Source organism: Pectinophora gossypiella, chromosome 1 (genome assembly GCF_024362695.1).
Source record: "Pectinophora gossypiella chromosome 1, ilPecGoss1.1, whole genome shotgun sequence".
Lineage (NCBI taxonomy): Eukaryota > Metazoa > Arthropoda > Insecta > Lepidoptera > Gelechiidae > Pectinophora > Pectinophora gossypiella.
Genome location: NC_065404.1, coordinates 12,653,144 through 12,676,740, shown reverse-complemented (window position 1 = coordinate 12,676,740; position 23,597 = coordinate 12,653,144). Strand labels below are relative to the sequence as shown.

General features: G+C 36.0%; 2 protein-coding genes across 2 annotated transcripts; one reads left to right on the top strand and one right to left on the bottom strand.

Annotated features, from left to right (window-relative positions):
- Positions 1 to 2,765: 2,765 nt before the first annotated feature.
- On the top strand, positions 2,766 to 10,157 carry LOC126366261 (L-threonine 3-dehydrogenase, mitochondrial). The gene is made up of 4 exons (XM_050009370.1): positions 2,766 to 2,983; positions 6,568 to 7,092; positions 8,415 to 8,681; positions 9,148 to 10,157. The coding sequence occupies exons 1-4, from the start codon at positions 2,884 to 2,886 to the stop codon at positions 9,282 to 9,284; spliced, it is 1,029 nt and encodes a 342-aa protein (XP_049865327.1). The 5' UTR covers positions 2,766 to 2,883; the 3' UTR covers positions 9,285 to 10,157.
- A 2,282-nt stretch (positions 10,158 to 12,439) lies between these two features.
- LOC126367471 (transmembrane protein 18) lies at positions 12,440 to 23,403 on the bottom strand. Its single transcript, XM_050011031.1, has 4 exons — positions 23,177 to 23,403; positions 21,429 to 21,546; positions 17,490 to 17,638; positions 12,440 to 16,752 (listed from the first exon to the last, which is right to left on the bottom strand). Exons 1-4 carry the CDS (start codon positions 23,231 to 23,233, stop codon positions 16,633 to 16,635), a joined length of 444 nt encoding a protein of 147 aa, XP_049866988.1. The 5' UTR covers positions 23,234 to 23,403; the 3' UTR covers positions 12,440 to 16,632.
- Positions 23,404 to 23,597: the final 194 nt, after the last annotated feature.

Here is a 23,597-nt window from a genome sequence, read left to right as displayed (position 1 = left end):
CACACCATTTAATTTTATTTTAAGTTATATCTGTCATTTTTTTATGAAAAAGATCTCTCTCTTTATTTAAGAGCTGCGCTCTTGTCGGTGGAGTAATCGCCTTCAATACTCCATAGATAGGGCGTCTAGAACGGTGATTGCCCCAATCGCCTTCCGTTCCGCAGTACACCGACCAATTTCTCAATCGGTGATGTTCTAGCTAGAGCCCTACCAGAATCCATTCTCTCTATTCTCTTTTTCTCTGAAAAAGATAGTACCTAAATAATTCTTCCAACTTCGACTTCTTCTATAAGAAGAAATGATAAAACTGAGTAATAACAGTAACATGTTTGGCCTTATTAAGATATAAGTACTCTTCCATACTAATACCCTTTCCTTTCCTTTAATATCTATTAGTTTTTTTTTTGTATTAAAATTACGCCGCGCTGTCTACCTACTGAATATTTATGTCATTGTTTTAAGACGAAATTTGTAGCTAACCCTATCACATGCTTCGGTCTTTTTGGGTTGCTACTGTAACACTGCATTAAAAACAATTTATCGCGTTAACACGCTCTTTGGGTCTGTTTTGGATAGTGGTGTAAATTAGGTATAAGAACTTGTAATAATAATACATACATACATACATAAACTCACGCCTATTTCCCACCGGGGTAAGCAGAGACTATAGAATTGAGAATAATAATAAATAAATAAATAAAAAAAAAACATTATAAATGCGAAAGTGTATGTGTGTGTCTGTCTGTTTGTTTGTCCGTCTTTCACGTCAAAACGGAGCGACGAATCGACGTGTTTTTTTGACAGTTGAAGTGATATTTGTCACTATCTAACCACCAACGGCCTCCGTGGTCCAGTGGTTGAGCGTTGGGCTCACGGTCCGGAGGTCCTGGGTTCCAATCCCAGTGGGGACATATCACAAAAATCACTTTGTGACCCCTAGTTTGGTAAGGACATTACAGGCTGATCACCTGATTGTCCGAAAGTAAGGCGATCCGTCCTTCGGAAGGCACGTTAAAAAAGCCGTTGGGCCCACTTACTACTTACTGACGTAAGTGCGTAGTCTTTACATGAGTCATGTCAGGGGCCTTTAGCGGCTCAATAGTAACCCTACACCAGGGTTGATGAGTTTGGTAATCCACCTCACAACCCGCACGATGGAAGAAGACTATTTAAGGAAGTTAGTATGGAGCATTCCGAAATTTTCAAAGTAGAAAGCTAAAAATTGTGATTGTTTTTTTGGAAATCTGCCCGCTACTTCTTCACGGAGGGGGTGAAATTTTGTATGGGACTTTTCACAGTTTTCAAGGTAGGAAGCTAAAAATTGGTAAGTACATAAGGAAAGGAGAACCGTGTTACCCCGAATTTAACGCGAGCGAAGCCACGGGCAAAAGCTAGTTATTTATATTTACAGTAGGTGTGTGCATAGTAACACACACACACCTGATGACGTCATCATTAGCGTATCAAATTCAGTGCAACAAATCAATTATTGCAAGTGCATTATGTTATCTTGAAACTACTCGGCACCTTATTACTTAACACACATATTTGATATTGTAGGTGCGTATATGTTTAATATTTCTACTTTATTTTGGTCATCTGAAGATAGACCCGCATTGAAGAAGAGTAGGTGGGTAGCGAAGGGAAAATCTACATGCAAAAGTAAAATACCACGTAAAATCTCGCTACAAAAGTACCTATTTTATGTAGGTAAGTGCATCAAATGCATGAATAAGTAGGTAGGTAACAAAGAGAAAATCGTAAAATATACGTAAAATATCTCCAGAAAATAGATAAGTAGGTATTACCCAGTTTCATTCACGTTATATTATCTTACCCTAAACTTACAAAAATAGGTTTATGCAAGTGCATTGAGTAAGGCCAAAACTATATAAATACCTATATATTACATATTCGTAAATTTTGAAAGGTCCTTGAAGGGACTTTTGGTAGATATATACCTACCTTAATACAGTTCAGATTGCCATACTTATTAAGATTTTTAACTTTTTTTTAGCATCCATGACCATCAACTCTGAAGTTACTAAGGTTTCATAAATTTATTAGGGTGTATTTTCGTCAATCCGCAGTGGAGCAGCGTCGTGGAGCGTCTATACCCCGTCCGGTTGATTGAGGCTTGTGCTCAGCAGAACACGTTATATCCTATTTATGTTACGTATGTTATGATAGAGTAGGTATGTATAGAATGGATGATAAATAAATAGATAGATAGATAATATACATACATAAACTCACGCCTATTTCCCACCGGGGTAAACTATACAATTCCATTTGCTTCGATCCTGACACACTTCTCATGCTTTCTCCACATTCATCAATCACTTCATACACGCACGCTGGTTCAGAGTAGATCGTATTAAACCTTTTCTAAGGACATCTCCAATTTGGTCAATGTAAGTCCTTCTCGGTCTTTCTCTGCCAGCCCTACCATCAACTTAGATAGATAAATTATTTATAAATACATATATAATTATATACTTATACTTAGGCTGTTTATGTATGTTAAAATGAGAATAGATCCATTACATTCTTTGACTAAAATCGATTCTCGCGTCTCTACGGTATTACTTACTGCCGTGTCTTACGTAACAAACAGGTCGTGTGTGAATTTTCAATGTCATCTTGGCGAAAACTTTATTCTGCGAGACACACCTACCTCTGCCATCTGTTCAAACAAAATGTGTTAACAAGCCATCGAATTAAAGTTCCTATTCGAATACAGTTCAAGTTAGAGCGCACGCAACCTGCGCGCACGCAACCTGTTTGCTTGGTTCATAATTTTAGATTCTAAGCCATTGATTCCAGTTACCGCTTGTTCCACATACTGAGTTATCGTGTTAGAATTTTACCTTTAAGTACGCTATGTTTTTAAGAAAACTATGCAGAGGCTCGGGGGCTCTAAATATAAGGACTTATAGTGTGGGTGTGATAGACAAAAGACCGCCAAAAATTTTAATCACTGGTAAGTCATACGGTCGTAATTTACGATTTCATCTGTGAACACGTGAACTGTAATGAAAGCGAAAGTGGATACTTTAATAGTTTGTTGATGTAAGAAGTAAACTTAGAGGAAAGTTCTCGTACTTATTTTATGTATTTTAACATATACAAACTCATGGTTAATGATCATAATGGGCTAAGCAGGGTCGTAAAACAAACCGCTGTCCATCTTCTTCCTAATAATGTTTCACACGCTGACTTTAAATAAATACTTAGATAGTGTTTTTTCTCTCAACCTTCTATGAAACATTTTGTAAATAAGGTTATCCGCGTGACTTCCATCGTAGTGTCACGGGTTCGAAACCCGGTTCGGGCTCTAAACCACTGAATTCGACTTTTAGAAATCATGTTTGTATCATAGGTAATTGATATCACGTGCTTTCCAGGATTTGTGGTCGGTTAATGGCAATAGGCTCGTCCCCTATAACGCGGGACTTAAGCATAGGTAGTTGGCGAGGAGTGTATGTTTATATATAATACACAACTCTGCCTACCCCTTTGAGGATACAGGCGTATTCGTATGTTATTTAAATAAGTATTTAGATATCTAGATACGTAGGTATGTTCTAATGTGTTGACAAAATGTGGACTTGAACTCGACACCTCTTAAATAACAGGCACTGACATCTGAGTTGCTGCGTCATCTACTTTTCTTGCTTTGAATAACATGAACGAATGTGGAGTGAGCAGCGCCATAAATAAATAACCGGAAGACAACTTGCAGCCATTTTTGATACGAATTATTTTTGATGCTCTTAAAATTAAAGAATGCAGGTAGCACATGGAATAACTAATTACTAAATGCTGAATAATTTCAGTAATCATTATGAAACTGTTATAGGGTATGTTTCAATTACAGTAGCTAATAACTCTTCGAGTTATCACGTTTTCAGGGTTGCATGGCCTAAGGAAAAATCACCTTTTGACTTTGGGCAAATAAATAAATAAACATTTAAAGGGCGCTACCTGTGATTGTAAACTGCAACCTTCGAAATTGAATTCTCGTGCTACCATAACGATTCTTTACACGTGTAGTAGAAATAATTTCATCCGTAGTTGCGTACGTTTTGCGCAACGTAAAATACGTAAACATGTTTATTTACCTTTATTAGAACTACGTAATACAGATTGTTAGTAAACAGCTATCAGGTATATATTATTATGAAAAACCCATTCATAGTATGATTATTAGTCAGTATGTTTTTCTACTAAGTAGTTTACGATTTGCCCGCGTATAGAATGAGGAACTGTTCAGGCGCTCTCTCTCTTTATTTAAGAGCTGCGCTCTTATCGATGGAGTAATCGCCATTTCTCTTCCCGTCAAAACCTTCACCTCCTGATACGACATGACCTGCACCTTCTCTTTTATTTGTTTCATAAATGTTCTCCTAGGTCTACCCCTTCCTCTCTTCCCTTAAATTTTTCCTTCTATGATGTTTGTTATAAATGAATCGTGTCGTATCAGGTGGCCAATCATATTTCCTCTCCGGTTCTCTATAGTCTTCAATAATTTTCTTTTCTTCAACTCTTTCCAGCACTTTTTAATTTGACACCATTTCAGTCCAGCTTATACCCTCCATCCTTCGCCAACACCACATCTCAAACGCTTCCAACCTCTCTCTGTCTCTCGTGTGTCATAGTCCACGTTTCACTTCCATAGAGTACAATGCTCTAAATATAAGATTTAATAAACCGTTTCCTTATTTTTAATGATATGTTTTTGGTTTTCAAAATGTATTTTTTCCTGTTAAATGCTTGTTTGGCTATCGCAATTCGCAATGTTCAGGCTACGTTCCTCATAAACAATATAGATGGCGCTGTACAGAACTTTCTTCGTTTAACTTACTTACTAATTTCATGGATAACAGACATAATAATATGCATCTTTATCTTTGTTTTTGGGTATAAATGATGACCCTTTTTATTACACCCAGCACAAATACATCTTCCACCCGTTGTTATTCTGATCAAAATAAAGAGCAATATAGGTAGCAACATAATTCTATAAGTACATAATGTAATCCAAATATCATGCAATAATTATTTTTATATATGTTTCTGCCATTATATTGTATTTTAGAATAATTATGTACTAGAGTAATGAGAAAATAGGTAATTATTAGAATAGAATAGAATAACTTTATTCCCAAAACAGTGCAGTACAATAGCAGAGAAGATAAAGATAAGTATACAAATCAAAAATACACTGCCAGGGAAAAGGGACTGACTCAGCATGTTGTTGCGAAGAATAGTAGAAATACCACTCTTAGCAACACTGATATTCTGCCAGTACCTAAGTTACGCTTATAAATACTTTGAACTATCGTGCCAACAAAAAGTGTCGGGATTTACTTACAATAAATAAGAAAATAAGCAAATATAATTATGAAGAAAATATATGAATTAAGGGATTACGAAAAATATGAAAGTATTAGTCAAAGGTAGATAGTATGCCAAGGGGTTAAAGTATACATAATAGATACGACAAATAAACAGATGTGTAAAATAAAAGCCACAGATAAACAGATAGCGAGAGAGATTCATAAACAATATATGACAAGTAGATGTGTATAACATAATTATGAAATAAGTATAAGTATAAAGTTATTACGTTAAAGCTGTACAACGCCATCTTTTGGTTTTGGTGAACGTAGCCTGGAAAGTGACTGATTCTAAAAACATGTTTCTCACCTTTACCTCTAAATATATTATTCCTTGTCAAATTCCGCGGTACCTACCAATCTATTGCGATTATTTCAGATGACCATGAAGGGATTTTAAAATGTTAAATGAGTACTGTCATGAGCAATATAATGTACCCACTTTAGGACTCTGTCGCACTAACATATTTGACATTTAGTGAGACTTACAGTTCAATTTGTCTATAAAGTTAATGTGACATGGTACCAAAGTGTATACATATTAATGCTCGTGACCGTACAACTGTGGCGTATGTCAAGGGTATTATAATTATTACGATCGTATAGAAAATAGTTTATGTGACTGAGAACCAGTTCTGCGCGCCATTGGCCTTTTCATCCTGTCTTACTAGGTCAGGGGTGATAATAGGAATAGTTATAGGCAGGTCCTTATTGAGGCATTGCATTGGTGCCGATTCGGGCAAGCAACTTATAAATGATGGATCGGATGGTCTGATCATACGGTTAATCATTATCTTCGTATCTAAGCTGCTGCAAGCTGCTCTTTTGAATACTTCTGGCTGTATCCACCCTTTAAGGGATTATATGTGTGAAATTATGTGCGTCATTAAAATGGTCAATTATTTTAAAAATCGGGGGGATTTCCATTTTAACACTTTCAAGGATAGAACGTCTAATGACGTTCAGATTCCAAGGTGTATCTATTATGAACCATCAATGACCCATGGTATTTGCCCGTGAAAGGATTAATTATACATGCGAAGACACATACACCTCTGCCTGATCTCTTTGGTAATGCAGGTGTGATGCTATGTTATGAATACGAATAAGAAATGTTTTATTTCGACCATGACTTAAAATGAAATCCTTCATTTGTATTTTACAGGAGGACTGGGCCAACTCGGCGTCGAGTGCGCGAAGTACCTCCGGGGGAAATACGGAAGGGAGAACGTCATACTTTCAGACATAATCAAACCGACTACTGAAGTTGCCAATGACGGCCCCTACATATTCGCCGACATTCTAGACTTTAAAGGACTGCAGAAGATCGTCGTAGACCATAGAGTCGACTGGTTGATACATTTTTCCGCCCTACTCAGCGCTATTGGAGAACAAAATGTGCCTTTAGCCGTAAGAGTGAACATAGAAGGAATGCATAACGTCATTGAGCTAGCAAAGCAGTATAGACTGAGGATCTTTGTTCCTAGTACTATTGGAGCATTCGGTCCCGACTCTCCGCGAAACCCTACACCTAATATAACTGTGCAAAGACCTAGAACAATCTATGGCGTGTCTAAAGTGCATGCAGAGCTGCTAGGAGAGTATTATCACTACAGATTTGGACTGGACTTCCGTTGCTTGAGGTTCCCTGGGGTCATCTCCAGTGATCCGCCCGGTGGAGGCACTACGGGTATGTAGCTTAATATCTACCTATAACAGAAACACTTACCGAAACTAGCGATTTTTGACATAATGACGGCCAGCAACTCGCGCCGTCAATATACAGACCATAATTCTCAGTTTATATCAGATGGAATTTCCTGTCGGAAAATTCATGAAGATTTTAGTGTCTTTCTAATTATTTTCAGTTCCATATTTTTGCGATAGAAAATTCCACTTGATATCAACACAGAATCATGGTTTGAATCATCCCTCAAAGTTTTCGTTACGATATCACTAACACCCTGTACTTATAAATGAATACGAAACTTGATGAACGCTATAAAGTACATCTATTTGCTCCTTCAACGTAGTTATGAGCGGGACAAACGTCAAAACGGCCGTCGTAGTGTGCCGCTAGTTTAATATAATTTCGCAATTATGCTTATTTTTAATGTAAGTAGAGATTACGTGAGACCAGAAAGTGGTTAGGTGCCTACCGATAGTAACATATTATTATACATCAATGGCATACCGCATGAGACACAGAATAGATACTTAGATGATGACAGTAGAGAAAAAAGAACGTACGGTACTGCGCAATAACATTAAGTTTTATTTACAAAAAGTAAAAGTACCCACTTAAAATTAATTAAAAAGATAATTCTCTCTTAGTGTCGTAATTATAATCCTCTACAAATTATCATCTAAATTGCCGAGAAAACTCGTTTTCCCCTCCCTTTATTTTTTTCTCGATTCGATTATAGTCAAACCACGCAAAATAAATAAATAAATATGTATTGCGTTCTAAATGGCCATCAGAGTGAAATGTTACGTTGTTTTTACTGTTACACAAATATTGTTGATTAATTAAAGTGTGACGCGTTGATGTCTTTTGTTTGTACGAATTTATATACGATAGCTATGCGAACAAATGCTTTTAAATAACAAATCTTATGTTCCTGTGTCTGTCATGTGTAAAAAAAAATAAAAAGTAATACAAATATGATCAACTAAACACTACTACATAATTAGAAATCGCAAGATATTTCGAGTTTCGTACATTTTATAAGTGCCTATGTATTTTTTTGTAAATCAATTCACAAAAAACATTATTAGTTAATTTAGATATGCGTGTGTTAAAAATCTAATAATAGTTTACTTAAGCAATTTACTTTTTTTTAAGTACCTTTACATTTTAATTATCAGGCTGGGTAAGCGGACCCTGTGATAACGGGATAAGATTTTTTGGCTTGATTATTATTAGATTAATTTTGACCTCCCTAGATAGCTAGATAGGGAGATGATGGTAACATGTGGTGATCCACCTAAAATCCTTGTTCAATATTCCAGACTACGCCATAGCAATCTTCCACGACGTGTTGCGGAAGGGCCGCTATCAATGCTACCTCAAGCCTGACACCAGACTCCCCATGATGCACGTCAGGGACGCCCTGCGAGCCCTCTCAGAGTTCCTTGAAGTTCCTAATGAGAAACTCAACAGACGGGTCTACAATGTGACCTCTATGAGCTTCACCCCTGAAGAGTTGGCAGAGAAGATCAACCAGCATCTAAAGGAGTTCCAGATCACGTATCAGCCCGACAGCAGGCAGGATATTGGTAAGAGAATTTTGGTCTATTATAGTATTAAAAAATATATATTTCGGAAACTAGTCCATATTATGTTAGTAACAGAAGTGCCTTTTTAAAAAATCATATTCTGATGTGATTTTTTATTAACTTCGACCAATATACCCTACGACGTATATCCGCATAGACAGCAATCGCTTCGTCTCTTGGTTAAAGCCCTCGATATAATCAGTAGTTTTTAGACAGTTATTAAAAACCCGGTAACAGAATTTGAATCCATTTATTTGTCCACCAATGTAAACTTATAACGTAAGCACGTACGGTGTAAGGTAAGGTGCCGATTCTGTCAATACACAAACTTGACTCTGACGGTTCAAAACTAGCTCCCTATCCCATTCTTGCAGTTGGTGTAAGTGAGAGACGACACTACTTTTGTAGAGTAACTTATTATACATCAATAAGGTAAGAGCTCTTACCAGTATGTTGATTGTTTCAGCGGATTCATGGCCACAAGTGTTCGATGACAGCGAGGCGCGACGAGACTGGCAGTGGAACCCAGAAGTGGACCTCGACAACCTGGTGTCTCTCATGATAAAGGAGGTCAAGGAGAAGATAGCCGCTAACGGCTACTGATTTGGTACCTAATACTTTAGCGAAAGTATTGAGTGCGTTTCCACTGGAGCGGAGCAGAGCGTAGACGAACGGATCGAGCAATCACAGCGTGCGAGAGAGCAACAGAGAGAGAACACGGTCGCTCTATCCCTTGCGGTGATTGGTCGATTCCTGCACATCTCCGTTCCGCTCAGTGGAAACACACCATTGAGAACCTGTTTCATCCGTAGTACTGCTAGCTGCGCTGTTGTGTGTGCTACTGCTATTATAACTGGTGAAACAGGCTCGTAACATTTGCTACAACTCAGAAGGACTATTCTTATAGTATTTTATAATTTGATACGAAATATGAGTACTAGGATTTCAATAGTTCATTTGTTTATATCAATCTAATCGAAAATAACTAGAGTTCCTAAGTTCGCTTAGTAAAAACGTTTCAAGAACGCAAACTTACGTATTTTTGAGGATAAGATCATTATTTACTATTATTTCGTGAGATTGACACCTCGTACATACTTAAGTACACAAATGTCCCTTATACAAACCTTCTGAGTTGCATTGCAACATTCCGTCCTCGCAAGATCTGCCATTGAAAATTAGTTTTAATTGTATAACAAAAAAGGAATAGGTAATATTAATAATAAAGGTGCTACTTACATATCTATGACCACTTAATAGAGAGTGTGGAAATTTTAAAAATTTTTTCTTGTACTTAATACGAAAGATTGATTTAAAAAAATAATGAAGAATAGACGCAGACTTTAAGACAATATTTTTAAAGTTTGTAATTGTAAATCATTAAAGGTACACTCTATTGAGTAGTCGACTTGTTCTATGTTTTCTATAAAATAAATGTAAGGAAAAATAATAAAAAATAAAGTTTTATTGACTCAATTCCTTTATTGAAAGCGTCCGTAAACCAAAACTTAATTACTTACAGACTGGTAAGGTTGCTATAATCTGCACTTAGGTTCTATTTAGATTTCTGATAACACTTGCCACGAGTTAGATTCTTATGCAATACTAGAATCTTATCTGCATTTATCACCGCAACCACTAAACCAAAATTTTGTACTATTTACGTAGTATCCATCATGGCCTTAAGTTGAATATAGTTTACCGTTTCACTATTGTTATTTAGACGTTTCCTAAATAAGTTATTAAAAAAATTTAATTAATCATGCCGATGTATAAAATCTCATAAACTACCCTTTTTTACCTTGCGTAGTAGGGTAATAAGTCAACCAGAGCAGAGAACTAACAAAAGTTGCCTGGAAAATTCCACTAGGGCAATTCTTTAGGTGCTTGTGGCGTTACTAGTAATTGAATGTTCTTTTGTCTTCGAAATTCAAATTCAGGTGACATGAAACTTGTGAACGTTAGTTAGTCTGCATTCAGCGTCCAGCTTATTGGAAAGAACAAGTCTTCTTCTTCTATCGTGTGGGTTGTGAGGCGGATTACCGACCTTATCAACCCTGGTGTCAAGGTTATTATTGAGCCGCCAAAGGCACCTGACATCATTCATGTAACGACTACGTACTTACATCAGTATAAGCAGTAAGGGACCAAAGGCTTAACGTGCCTTCCGAAACACGAATCATCTTCCGTTCGTACTATCGGGTGATAATCTTGCAATGTCCTAACCAAACCATGGCTCACAAAGTGATTTTTGTGATATGTCCCCTCGATTCGAACCCTCTGTTCGGTTCCTCTGGATTGTAAACCCAACGCAACCAATGGACCACGGAGGCCGAAAGAACTAGTCAGATACAAGCTTGGGTAAGATGTATACAGAGTGTTAGTGAAAGAAGTCGCAAAAGTATGGAACTGAAAATAATTATAAAAAAACAGTACTTTTCATTAATTTTCCGACAGGAAATTCCACTTGATATCAACTCAGAATCATGGTCTGAATTATCCCCCTTAGTATTCGTTACGACGTCACTAACATCCGGTATAAACAGGGTATATTCAGACCATGATTCTGAGTTGAATGGATTTTCCTGACGGAAAATTCATGAAAATTTTAGTGTTTTTGATATTATTTTCCGTTCCATACTTTTGTATGGAACCATTGATACTTGATAGAATCATATCTGAATCAACCCTCAAAGTTTGAGTTACGATGTCCCTGGCAGTGGCGCTGGTATACAGATAGGACTGTAAAACTCGTGGCAAGTACCGCATACCGCAAAGACACCTTCGGCCGCCGTCGCAACCACGTTCCGCAACCAGTTGTAAAGGAAGAATTTTACTCCTTTGTTGGCAACTAGTTGCGAAACGTGGCTGCGATGGCGGCCGAAGGGGTAAAGACGCTAAGTAGCCGTGGGACTTAACATTATGACTTCCAGATCACACTACATACTACACAGCTCAGTCTTCCATTATTACTCAATAACAACTCGAGTCCCTTACATGGTTATCTACATAAATATTCTATATTCTACACTTCGTCCTATGCGACGTATGGACGTACTCATTTCATAGGCCGTCGCTAATTATCCTATAAATAATGTGATTCGCTAAGTACTGCAATATGGTATTTAAAATGACTCTAATAATGCCCAAATCTACTACGAGGCACAATAGTGGTTTATTGTTATATGTATGTTTAATTGGTGAGGGACTATCCAGGTTACGTTCCCAAAAAAATAATATAGATGGCGCTGTACAGATTTAACGTGATAATTTCCTACTCTCGATGCTCGGGTACATAATTCAATAATATAATGTAATGGCAGAGGTGTATATAAAAATAATTGTAGCTAGATATTGGAACTGTTATGTATATGTAGAATTATGATATCTATAATGCTTCTCTTTATTTTGATCAGAATAATAATGGTTGGAAGATGTGTTGTGCCTGGGTGTAATTGGGTAGTTTCCTAGATCAAAGACAAATTATGAAATTCTGATTAGTAAAAAAAGACAGATCAAAAACTGATAAAAACCTTTTTTCTATTTAACTTATTTTTTAATTTTATTCAACCATTTTCTATTACGCCATAGTGTGCTTTTTCATACAAATTCCATAATAATTTCGTTTAGTAATACTTTTTGCTAGTAAAAAGTAACTGATTTGACTAGTAGGAAAGTCATCTGTATATCCAAAACACAAAGATAAAAGATTCATATGTCTGCTAGCCATGAAATTACAAGGTTAAAAATAGTCAACATTGAACTGCGCGATCTATTTTTTTTTTTTTTTTGAGGAAAGTAGCTGGGAAAGTCCTTCATTAATAATTAAGGCGTTTGTTTGACTGTACGCGAAAGTAGGAGAATATAAGAGAGAGAAAGGAGAACAGAAAATCCTTTGAACCTGTGCTACGCACTTCAGACAAAATGACAAGCATAACATAAGCTCACGACTATATCCCAATTGGGTTGGGATAGTACAGTAGATACATCCATCAGAAAATGAACTAAGCACCCACACAAACAACCACACCGGATCGAATGGACCAACGTGATAAGTAGTGAGACGTGTCGCCGTCTATAAGGGCTCAAACTGGATGACAGCGGCAGCGGCGCGGAAGCGATAGCGGCGGGGAGCAGCGCGGCGGCCGCTGTTCTGTTCTCGATGCCAGCGGCTAGATCGCGCGGTGTTGCGGCGGTATAGAGTTGTGTCTCAAATGAACGCGATGTCGAAACGGCGACAACGCATTTTCGATTATAGTTCTTTTGTTTCGTACGATTTATTACGGCCAAAAGAAGATCAAGGAAACAAAAAGGCGAGTTTCAAACGCAGAGACTCCGCTCGACTAGAGCGCACCGCTCGTACCCCGCTCGCCGCGCCGCTGCCATCGAGAACACTTCAATATAAATCTTAGCATTTAAACGCGCCGCTCCCCGCACCGCCGCCGCCGCCGCGCCGCTGCCGCTGTCATCCAGTTTGAGGCCTAATGGTCGAGCCAACTGTGTTAGTGTAAAACTGCACTTAAGACAAAACTAATAACTCATTGGTGTACGTTTGATCAAGAAGCAGTTGATAACTACCAACTATGAACAATAATTTACTCCACATTGAATAGTTTCCTTAAAGTGAGTTTTGTATTAAAAGTCCTTAACACAATATCTCTTGTGGGTGCATTGAGTGAAGCTTCCACATTTCACAAGCAAAATAGGTTCACTAACATCGACTGTAAAACAAACGCCTGAAAGTGCAAAATAAAATATTACAATTAAAAATCTTCCCCTGCAATCGTAACCATTTATACGATAATTTATAACAACAGATAATATTATATTCATTATAATTTTATTTAAAAAAACTTTATAAAATTGTAAATTATAATGGCGCAGGGTCAATATTTTGAAAGCATATATTACAGGCTCAGAACATCTGTTGGTAAGTCGACAAAATATAACAATAAAATATACCTTGCAGTGAGACAGGTAAAAAATACAATTAAAATTGGAACCACGATTGACCAGATCACCTGTTTACCACTTAATACCATCCGCTCACGTCGCAAAAGTATTTTAAATATCATGTGTATAGTGGCTATTATCTAACAGTGAGTAATATGTTGATTTTACATTACACAGTCCATATAAATTACCGTAAACACAAAAATGGTTTTAAGTAAACACATGTTGGCTACTTGTTAGCTATTTATTAAAATCCAGTGGTAAAAACGTGAAAGACAAATAGACCGCAATAAATCACGCATTACGAAAGCATGAAAAAAACAACTGGTTACTATGACAACGCAAATAGGTACTATCAGTTTATCATATCAGTGTGTATGTAGGTATATCGAATAAGATACCTTACCACGCTTTTTAGCAGAATTTGGGACGGCTAACTTGATTGAATGGTAAAATTATTCTGTGTAAAATTTTGCAAACTAAGTCTCGAATTGTGTTATTTTATATTTAAAGAGACTCCTAAATGGTAATAAGTTGGTATGGTGCCTATTTCGTAGCTTCTTAAGAAGTTGTCTTTCTTTCCTTATTAGAAATATTAGAGTTTTATGTCCTAAACGAATATTTAATATATAATGTATAAAATTGAACTTGTCTCACCGCTTGTATATTTACTTGCGCACTAGGCCTTGAACCAAAAAAAATATTATCCATTGCGCTGCGCTCAGCTAACATTATCTTTAAAATAAGAACAATGAAATATTTTTGTATTTATCCTCGAATTACGCCACGTAAATCTTGTGTTTTAAAACGAATACTCATTTTATTATAATTTCTTTTTTCATATTTGTCTTCTTTATTTGAAATAGATAACTTTTTTATTTTCGATCTATTTGAATCTGGACAAAGACAAGACACGTCTTTAAAAATCAAGATAAACGTACTAACGATATGAAGTCTGTGGCATTATAAAAAAAGTGTGATGGTATCAACTATAATTCTATGCGAAAGCTATATATATAATATTTAAACTATAAAAAATAAAAGGAAACGAGTTGTTCTCTAAGTTTCATTATAATGACTAACCTAGCCAATTCCTATTCTACGCAACTAAACCGTATATATATAATGCACCAATATAAAATACCGTGTCGTAACCAATATATATAAAAACCTAATAAATATAGTATCACATGATATTAACAATCAACATTGCAATCTTTGTTATGTATTGAAAAATGGCACTGTATTGTTAGAATTTTTTTTAATCAAGATGTTGCAAACGGTGCGAAGCGCCAAGCGTGAACAACACCATATATTGTCATATGTTAGAAATATCCGCGAAACACGCTGACCATTAAAAAAGTACAAGTAAAGCATGATATAAGACCAGGTATGCTCAATCCTATGACACGCCATTGCTAGCCCTTGATGACGTAAGTGTGATCATTAAATTGGTATCTCCAACATTCCAAGGATGTAAATTTTATTATTGAAAATTAATTTAATCACTATTATTTATCACACATATAAAAATAATAAAACTGTACGTAAATCTACGAAAAAAAGTACAAAACCTTGCAAAATTTTAAACATTAGACGTGGGTAATTTATTTTTTACAAAATGGCGACGTAGTTTGGGATCAGCTGAGCTAACCTTGAAATGCTAGCTGTCAGTTTTGAACATGCCTGAATTAAAGTAACCTTTAGAAATTGTTATCTTTCTCGTCATTTTTAAGTCAAACGTAACCATTATTATGGTCCAATACATAGGTACCTAGGCTAGGTTAGAATTTATCACATAACGTGCTTAACATAACAGAAACAAATTAAATATGATATTATGTTAGAAAATCGCTAACAATTTAGAAAAAAAAAAACTAAACTACATATACACAAAAAATAATGTAATAAAATGCAACAGTTGTATGTGAAAAATGGCAAAAAACAATCTTGGCCAAATTATTAACGAGTATAGTTAAGTACATAAACTTACACTTACAAAATAAAGTACAGTTGAAGAGAAAATGCAGGAATTGGAATAGTATATTTCGAAAATTAAATTGTTCAAAATTTTGAAGTGTGTAAATAGATTTTTGAGAGAAATAGAGTTAATTTTCTTGTACAAGACTTAGGAACAAATTCTTTGTCACTAATTTTCCGTTTTTGTGATTAAAAACAAACTCAAATTCACATTATATCTGGCAAGATAGCGTAAAATCATGACACGAATCAATTTTGGTGTTTACCTGAAAGCGATAGTGATAACGTGACGTCATTTTGTGACTAATTAATGTAAACCTGATTAAATATACACATACCTATCAATCATTATGTTTCAGACTAAAAAATATAGACGGATCAAATAGAACGGGCGAATGAGATCTTTAAAGAATACACAATAGCAAAGATGTGAGGTGCACCGTAAAAGTACCCTTTATTCCGAGCTGACATCAGTATGGTACGCTTTCTTCAAAATCATAATCATTGAGGTCTGTTTTAAGTCAAAATATAATCTTTTATACTATTTTTTTTTTTCAATTAGAAGTCTTCACCTTTGCTATTCGTACTTATTTACTGCGCCATCATTCTAGTTCGTCGGATTTTATATCTTTTTTAGTCTGAGATTAATTCGTCCATATAGAAATCCTAACGATTAAGACCTAGAACATATGACAGAAAATCTGTGGTGGTGTTTTAGTCCTTGAGAAATACAGATTCAGGCCACTCGTCTTTTTTATTACACTTTTAGTGTGAAATTACGGTCGTCAATAATTTTCTTTGGTTATTTTCAAATCAATTTTGAAATATTTTCGGAAGTTCCGTAAATGATTCTATATTACACGTTTCACATGGACTTAAAGGCAATACTAGATTGTCCATCAGATGCATTAGGTCTTACACGGTAACCGTAACAGTCTACATCCATCACTCCAACAGCAACAATAGCAAAAATATTACCTCTTCACTATGATCACAATCTTTATAATTGACATGCGTTTCATTCTGCTTTGATGTGCTGTTGTTGTTCCTTGTGCATGTTGAGTTCTTTCAGCCTCTGCTTGAGCTGTGCCGTTTTCAGTTTGGCCATCATCTGCGTTGATTGGTACAGCCATGATCCCTGCAAGTGCAAAGAGTATGGGAATAATCACAACCATATCCAGCTTTTGGGGAAACATCAACTGAAAAACATTCAAGCAGTATCTAAATACATTTTCAGTTCTACTTTACCAAAAGGGTGAATTTCAGAGCACCGCATGTGAATATCATTCACACATATGTATGTTACGAACTTACGTAAGTTCTAACAGGATATTAGCCGCTAAGCAGTAAGCGGGAAGGAGCGCGCGGGCAGTCTGTCTCGCTCACACTAACACGTTAGGCGGCACACGGTGAGGATGAGATTTGTATATGGAGTGTGCGGGGTGTGGTGTATACTTCAATTTAAGTATTGCGTTAATATAAAAAAGGGGTAAAAACATTTTCCTACAAGCTTTCTTTTTTTGTGATTTTACTCTGCCTATACCAATACTTCATCATTTATACCTATCAAGGTTTACTAATAATATGATTACATTAGCGACTATTACATTACCCTGTTCATCCGGCTAGATGCGTCAAGGTCACAGGTTTGCCGATCAGATCGTGTAGTCTAATAGCAAATCGGCGGAGCATATCCATGGTAGGTAACCACGATCTCGGGCGAGTTGGTGTGGAGTAACCATGGTAACCACGATTCCGAGCTAGTGTAAGAGCGCCGATTTTCCCAATATCGATGTGACCTTGACACATCTAGCCCGGTAAACAGGATAATGTAATAACCGCTATAATTATAATGAAAATTTTAAATCAACTTACCACCATTATCATGCAGTTGAGGAGTATAGGAATGGAGAAGACGACAGATATAAACAGTCCTTTACTGTCGAAGTACTGTTGTCTGGAGAACAGCGCCCAGTTCTTGGCCGCCACCTCGTTGATGCTCTCAGAGAAGTACACAAGGAGCACTGGAAAGTAGAGTTGTTAAACTTTAATATTGATTTTTATTATCATTAATTTTATTTTATTGTATTGCTTAGAATAGCAAGACAGAGATATAGTTCATCGCCTAGCGCGAAAGAGACGGGAAATATCTCTTTCGCACTAACGGTAAACAGCTTAGTACGAAAGGGACGCGAGCTATGTCAATCTAATCATACTACGTTATAAGGGGTATAGTTGCCTTCCTTCACTTACGATAAGTGCTGGAAAGAGATACAGAAAGCTTTAGAACTGCCACACTAAATTAAAATGAAGTTTTAAGTGTCTGCCGGAATTGACAGCAATTGAGTTATTTTTTAAATACCTACTTGGCTCAAAATTGTAGCAATGAGGTTGATTAATGATTAATAACTTTTTGATTGGCGAATTTTCAAAAATGCTTTATACGTAATTTTGATGGCTCGTTTTTAATGTATTTTATCAAGCATTTTACCTTCGTATCGCAACTAAGTGTTATGAATAAAAAGTAAAGAATATGTAGTGATTTATTGTGAAACTAGATATGAAGTTCTGAAAAGTACAAAAAATACCATAAAAAGACACAATATTACATAAAAACTACACATTTTTACGTATATCCTTTTACGTATATACTTCTAGTGATGTTTTTGAAACAAGAACAAAAATATTTCCAGAACAAAGTTGTAATATCAAGAACTACAAGCGTAGGAAATACGCAGTCATTCATTGTCATTGGAAATGATTCTCTACCAACTCGTGTAGAGGCTATAATTACGCCGTTAAGTGGTCATTTATCAGGCAGAATTACATGCTAAGATTATACAGCTTTATAATACCTATACGGCAGGTCCGGACTGGGGCCTGAAATCGGCCCGGGCATTTGAGAGACGAACGGCTCTCTACGTTAGGTTGGAGGGTGACAATAAATCAGGACACCCCTTGTGTGGCCTACTAACGCTAGTGGGATCGCTAAAGTTAGAGCTAAACCACCCCAAATTTACTACATAGACTGTACACTGTGTGTATTTGTACTGAAATGATGTAACGACGCGGATCGATTATTTGCATTTTTTTATAATTATAGCAGAAAGTTGATTGAACCAGCTAGAGCAGATAGAGCCAGCTGCCAGACCAACCTTGCTACGATTATACAGCGTCCTGTCCATCGGTCATTTCCCCGATCTGCTCTATGGCCAGTCCGAGCCTGCGATACTGTCAATTAATTTGAACGAGAGCATAGTAGCACAGTTTGGAGCTCTACGCACAGAAATCGTAAATACGATTTCGCTAATTCCCGTTTTATTATTCGGTCAATATATTCTATTTATATTCGGCGAGTGTACGTTAGGGGCCGTATACTGTGTTGTGCCGCACGCTTAGATTAATAAGTATGTAATGAATACCATAATAATATGCGCATACGCTCCGATGAGATCATGAGATACGGGTTTAGGTACGTAACGTGCGGATTAAAAAACTAAAACCCGACTACGGAAAAATCGCGGTCTAAAAAGTATGAAATAAGATTTTTTTCCGAATTGTGATGGTTAGGAGATAGCCGTGGTCATATGCCGTGGTAAGCAAACCCTTAGGACAGATTAGCATATTCCACTCCGGAACACCGTTGGTACAGTCATGAGCAATATCATGTACTCATTTTAGAATCCTGTCGCGCTATAATATTTGACATTTAATGAGAGTTACGGTTAAATTTGTCAAAAAAGTTAATGTAACACGGTTTCAAAGTGTATACATATTAGTACTCGTGACCGTACCTATAAAGAATATAATTCACTACGTTTTACTGGTATCTACCGACACACAAGTTTAACTTTGTTTTTCAAGAGACTACCAAGTTATTTTCAGAATGAGTGAAATCGAAATGGAAGCCGAAGTAATAGGTAATCTAATTATTACGTAGGCATTGCGTTATCACGTAATTACGGGGCGGGACCGTTCGATATGTGTTCAAGGTAATGCTGTCTAGAGATGTCATTCTTTATGATTAGGTTGTTTTTATTCTTTAATGCTAGATTGGGAGATTTGGGCGCAAACAAAAAACACACAGCTGCTTGTCTTTCCGCCCGCTAATTTCATAGTCGACATTTTATTTTAAAGTGCCGTCGTCACTCTATAGGATAAAATATACTTTTATAATAACGCGTCTGCCAGCTAGGATGACGTGCCTTGAAGAGGTCACATCATCACAAAAGTAACTTGTCACTTATTTTGTATGTTATTTCGTAAGTAATTTTCTACTATCTGTCATTCTAGAACTCCAATCGAATGTAGTGCGAGCGAAAGCCCTAACTTCTTATACACCTTAAAACGTAGCATGAAAGAATGACGGAGATAAAGTACCTACATCGCCTAGCGCAAAAGAGACGAGAGATAGATATATCTCTTTCGCACTAAAGGTATACTGCTTAGTATGAAAGAGACGAGGGATAATGTGTCACTTTAATCATGCTACGTTTTAAGGGATGGATCTAATAAATTCTACGACATGTACATCATTGATAAGTACGTGCTTGGGAAGGCACGTTAAGCCGTTGGTCCCGGTTACTATTTACTGATGTATTGTAGTCGTTACATGAGACATATCAGGGGCCTTTGGCGGTTCAATAGTAACCCTGACACCAGGGTTGATGAGGTTGGTACCTCACAACCCACACGATAGTAGTAGTAGTGGTAAGTACATAGGTACTTAGGCGGTTAAGAGGCACGTACAATTATCCAAATCTTACTCCCGACCCAAATCTTAATCGTGGGTCTCTAAAAATACAAAAAGGAACACATGTTGTCTAGCCAACAATTGACCTCAGCGTCTGTGGCATGGAACGAAACAGGGGGAGTTAGGAGGTCATTCTAATTTCGAGGTTGTTTTGAGTTCCATAAGGTTACCGCGACTAAGGCCAAGCGGAAGAAACATTTTAAGAATACGGGTGTGTCTGTACATAACGCGGCAGATTTGAGTAGGGAAACATTTGGAATAGATAGGTAGGTACCTTACCTATATGACAAGAATTAGAACGTTTCTACGAAAGTAAAAAAAGAACGGGATTTTTCTGGAACTTGTATGGCAATACCTACCTAATGAATAACATCATCCATAAACATGGTCAAATGTCGTACCTACTCTTAAACAAAAATTGTAACTAGGGAACACATGGGGGGTTACTTAGGTACCAAATGTAAAGAATCATTTTTTGGTCACCTAAAGACTGGTTCTCGACTGGCGTCTATTTTTAGATTAGCTTTTGTATAATATATCTTTGACTCAGTCACATACCCAAATCAGCCTATACCTATCTTCCGAATCCTTATCTGTTTTTATTCCTGACGATTTTTTTATATAAAGTAGGTCTACAATCTAAAGTCGCATATAATCTACAGTGACAGTAACTACAATCAACAGTCACATGTTTGAAGCCATCATAGATTTTGCTCTTAATTAAAGATATGAAGAAAGGTAAAAATAGCAAAACAATAGTAAACACTTGAGGATGTACATATAAAGTGTCTGCAGGTTGTTTTCTGACAATAGTTGTCTAGTAGTTTAACCTACTATTACAATAGATACAATAGCCTACTCCATTTTACTCCAATATGCACTAACAAGCGTGGGTAAGGCGTTTATTTAATATTTAATGTCCATTTTGCTCCAATAGGCAATTACAGGCGTGAGTAAGGCGTTTATTTAATATTTAATGTCCATTTTACTCCAACAGGCAATAACAGGCGTGAGTAAGGCGTTTATTTAATATTTAATGTGTTTTTTGTAATAATACTTACACAATGTTATGAAGAGGATGACTTGAAAGTTTCCATAGTTCCTTGTGGAAAAACATGTGAACGTTACTAGAACGTGAAATGACAAAAGCGCAATCAACCACGGGTCGCGCCATTCAATCTGAAACAAAACATAGCACATCATATACATTACTTTTTAACATAATATTTATACATCAATGCTTTTTAATATTAAAATATTCATTTATAGAACATGCAAATATGATATAGGTATGTCACTATTATAACGGCAAGAGTATATATATGATTTAAAGCTGTAAAGAGGTTGTTCCTATACCTTGGAAATATTTAGATTTAGATTTTGAACCCATTTAAACTAGTGTGTTTAAATAAACTTTCTATATCTACATTGTGTAAGCCAAAATTTAAAATGAAACAACTGGATAGATATTAATGGTAGTTTTATACATTACAGACTGACCCAACATTTGCAATAGGAATCATTGTACTATATACATATCATTATTAACGTTAAGATGTATATTGTATGGGCCATGTACCTAGTCTGATTTAAATAAATAAATATTCTATTAGGAGCAGCTTAGTATTACGTGGATGGAGTAACAGGAAACAAGTCACTAATATTTAATAAAATATTATTTTTTATATTTGAAATATATAATTGAGCCCAGAAGATAAAACTTAATAATCAAAGCAGAGACCCTGACTTACCCCGGTGGGAAATAGCCGTGAGTTTATGTATGTATGTAGCTATCAACTCTATCATTGTGATGATTAATTTAAATGACTAAGTTGTTTTATTTTGCCTACTTCTATACCATGAGAATAATTTTCAAGTATTGTTTTTAAGATTCAAAAATTCAGCCCACTTAGCCACTGTAATATACCTAGCAGGTACCTATACTACAATAAAGAGACTTCACTTTAAAGACATAAGACAAAAGACATAAGGGAATCAAACCCTATTTTTTATTAATTATTGTGTCTGGAAATCTGGACCTTAAAAGCTTGAATTGAACAGGTAATTAAGTAGGTAGGTATATTACATATTTGGCAATGAGATTTATACTTATAAGGCTACCTATTGTATATTACTTATGCATGGTGGGTATAATGAACTCCTACTAATAAATTCTTCTTCAGGATTAACACATATATAGACAATAGTAGTTATTATTACTTAATCATGAGTACCTACATAACAATGGCAAGGGGAAAAGAGGAAAAAATATGTCAATTATGGTTATCATAGTAAGATATGTCCTTGATTTTAAAAAAATAACAATGTTAATATAATGTTGGAAACCAGTTTTTAATCACAATCCAAGATTTCAATGCTTGTGTGTCAATTACATAAGACAATTATATGTAGTATCATCCTTATAATAGTCGTTTTTGTCCTTATTGATTTGAAAGACGCATCAATTTATTAAAATGTAGCTATGTAGGTGAAGTATGTAGCAACTATAAATTGAGTTTGGTAATTAAAGCAACATGCGATAACTGCAAGGCAGTGTTCGTTATTCCACAATTTAAATATCTGGCGTAAATTCAAAAACGAGATAATGAACTAAACTTTCGATTTATTGAATACAATAAGTGTCAGGGTCACGATATGCGGCATACGGAATAACCGCTTTTAACTTTATACATTTGCTTGTATAGGTAACTACATCTCCATATATCTACACAAAGTAAGGCCACGTTTATTTACTCCACGAAGAAACATAAAAAAACAAAGTAAATACAGAAATAATTCCAAAACTTACGCTACGGATGTAAGAAATGAAATCTGATATTTCGTTGACTTCGATGAATCCCTCCATACTTTTAAAATATAAAGCACTAAACAATACACTATACCAAGATTTGAATAGTTATAATTGGATTGTAAATACAGTCTTCAGGCAGAAAATACTAGAAAACTTAAACCTTAATCAATCGCACCGTCATAGACGCAAACTCACAAACGCAATTAACGTCAAATAAAACCAGCTGTCACCCATTGTCACCAAGGACCAAGGCTGTCACGATGTGCACAAACCTCAAACAACCGTACACGTTATTCGTTCTAATGTTCGGATACACGTATAGACAAATTTTATACGAGAAATTGAAAACACCGTGACATGTAAACCGGCCAAAACGAATGAACTGAATGATTTCACTAAACCAATCAGTCAAAAATCC

Bases quoted from the DNA above. Each gene is read 5' to 3' on its own strand.
- LOC126366261 (XM_050009370.1), top strand. From the start codon at position 2,884: ATGTTTTTAAGAAAACTATGCAGAGGCTCGGGGGCTCTAAATATAAGG. The intron at 2,984-6,567 runs GTAAGTCATACG...TGTATTTTACAG, and splicing joins GCCAAAAATTTTAATCACTG to GAGGACTGGGCCAACTCGGC. The intron at 8,682-9,147 runs GTAAGAGAATTT...TGATTGTTTCAG, and splicing joins CGACAGCAGGCAGGATATTG to CGGATTCATGGCCACAAGTG.
- LOC126367471 (XM_050011031.1), bottom strand. From the start codon at position 23,233: ATGGAGGGATTCATCGAAGTCAACGAAATATCAGATTTCATTTCTTAC. The intron at 21,547-23,176 runs GTAAGTTTTGGA...GTTTTGTTTCAG, and splicing joins TCATTTCTTACATCCGTAGC to ATTGAATGGCGCGACCCGTG. The intron at 16,753-17,489 runs GTAAGTTGATTT...TTGCACTTGCAG, and splicing joins TCAACTGCATGATAATGGTG to GGATCATGGCTGTACCAATC.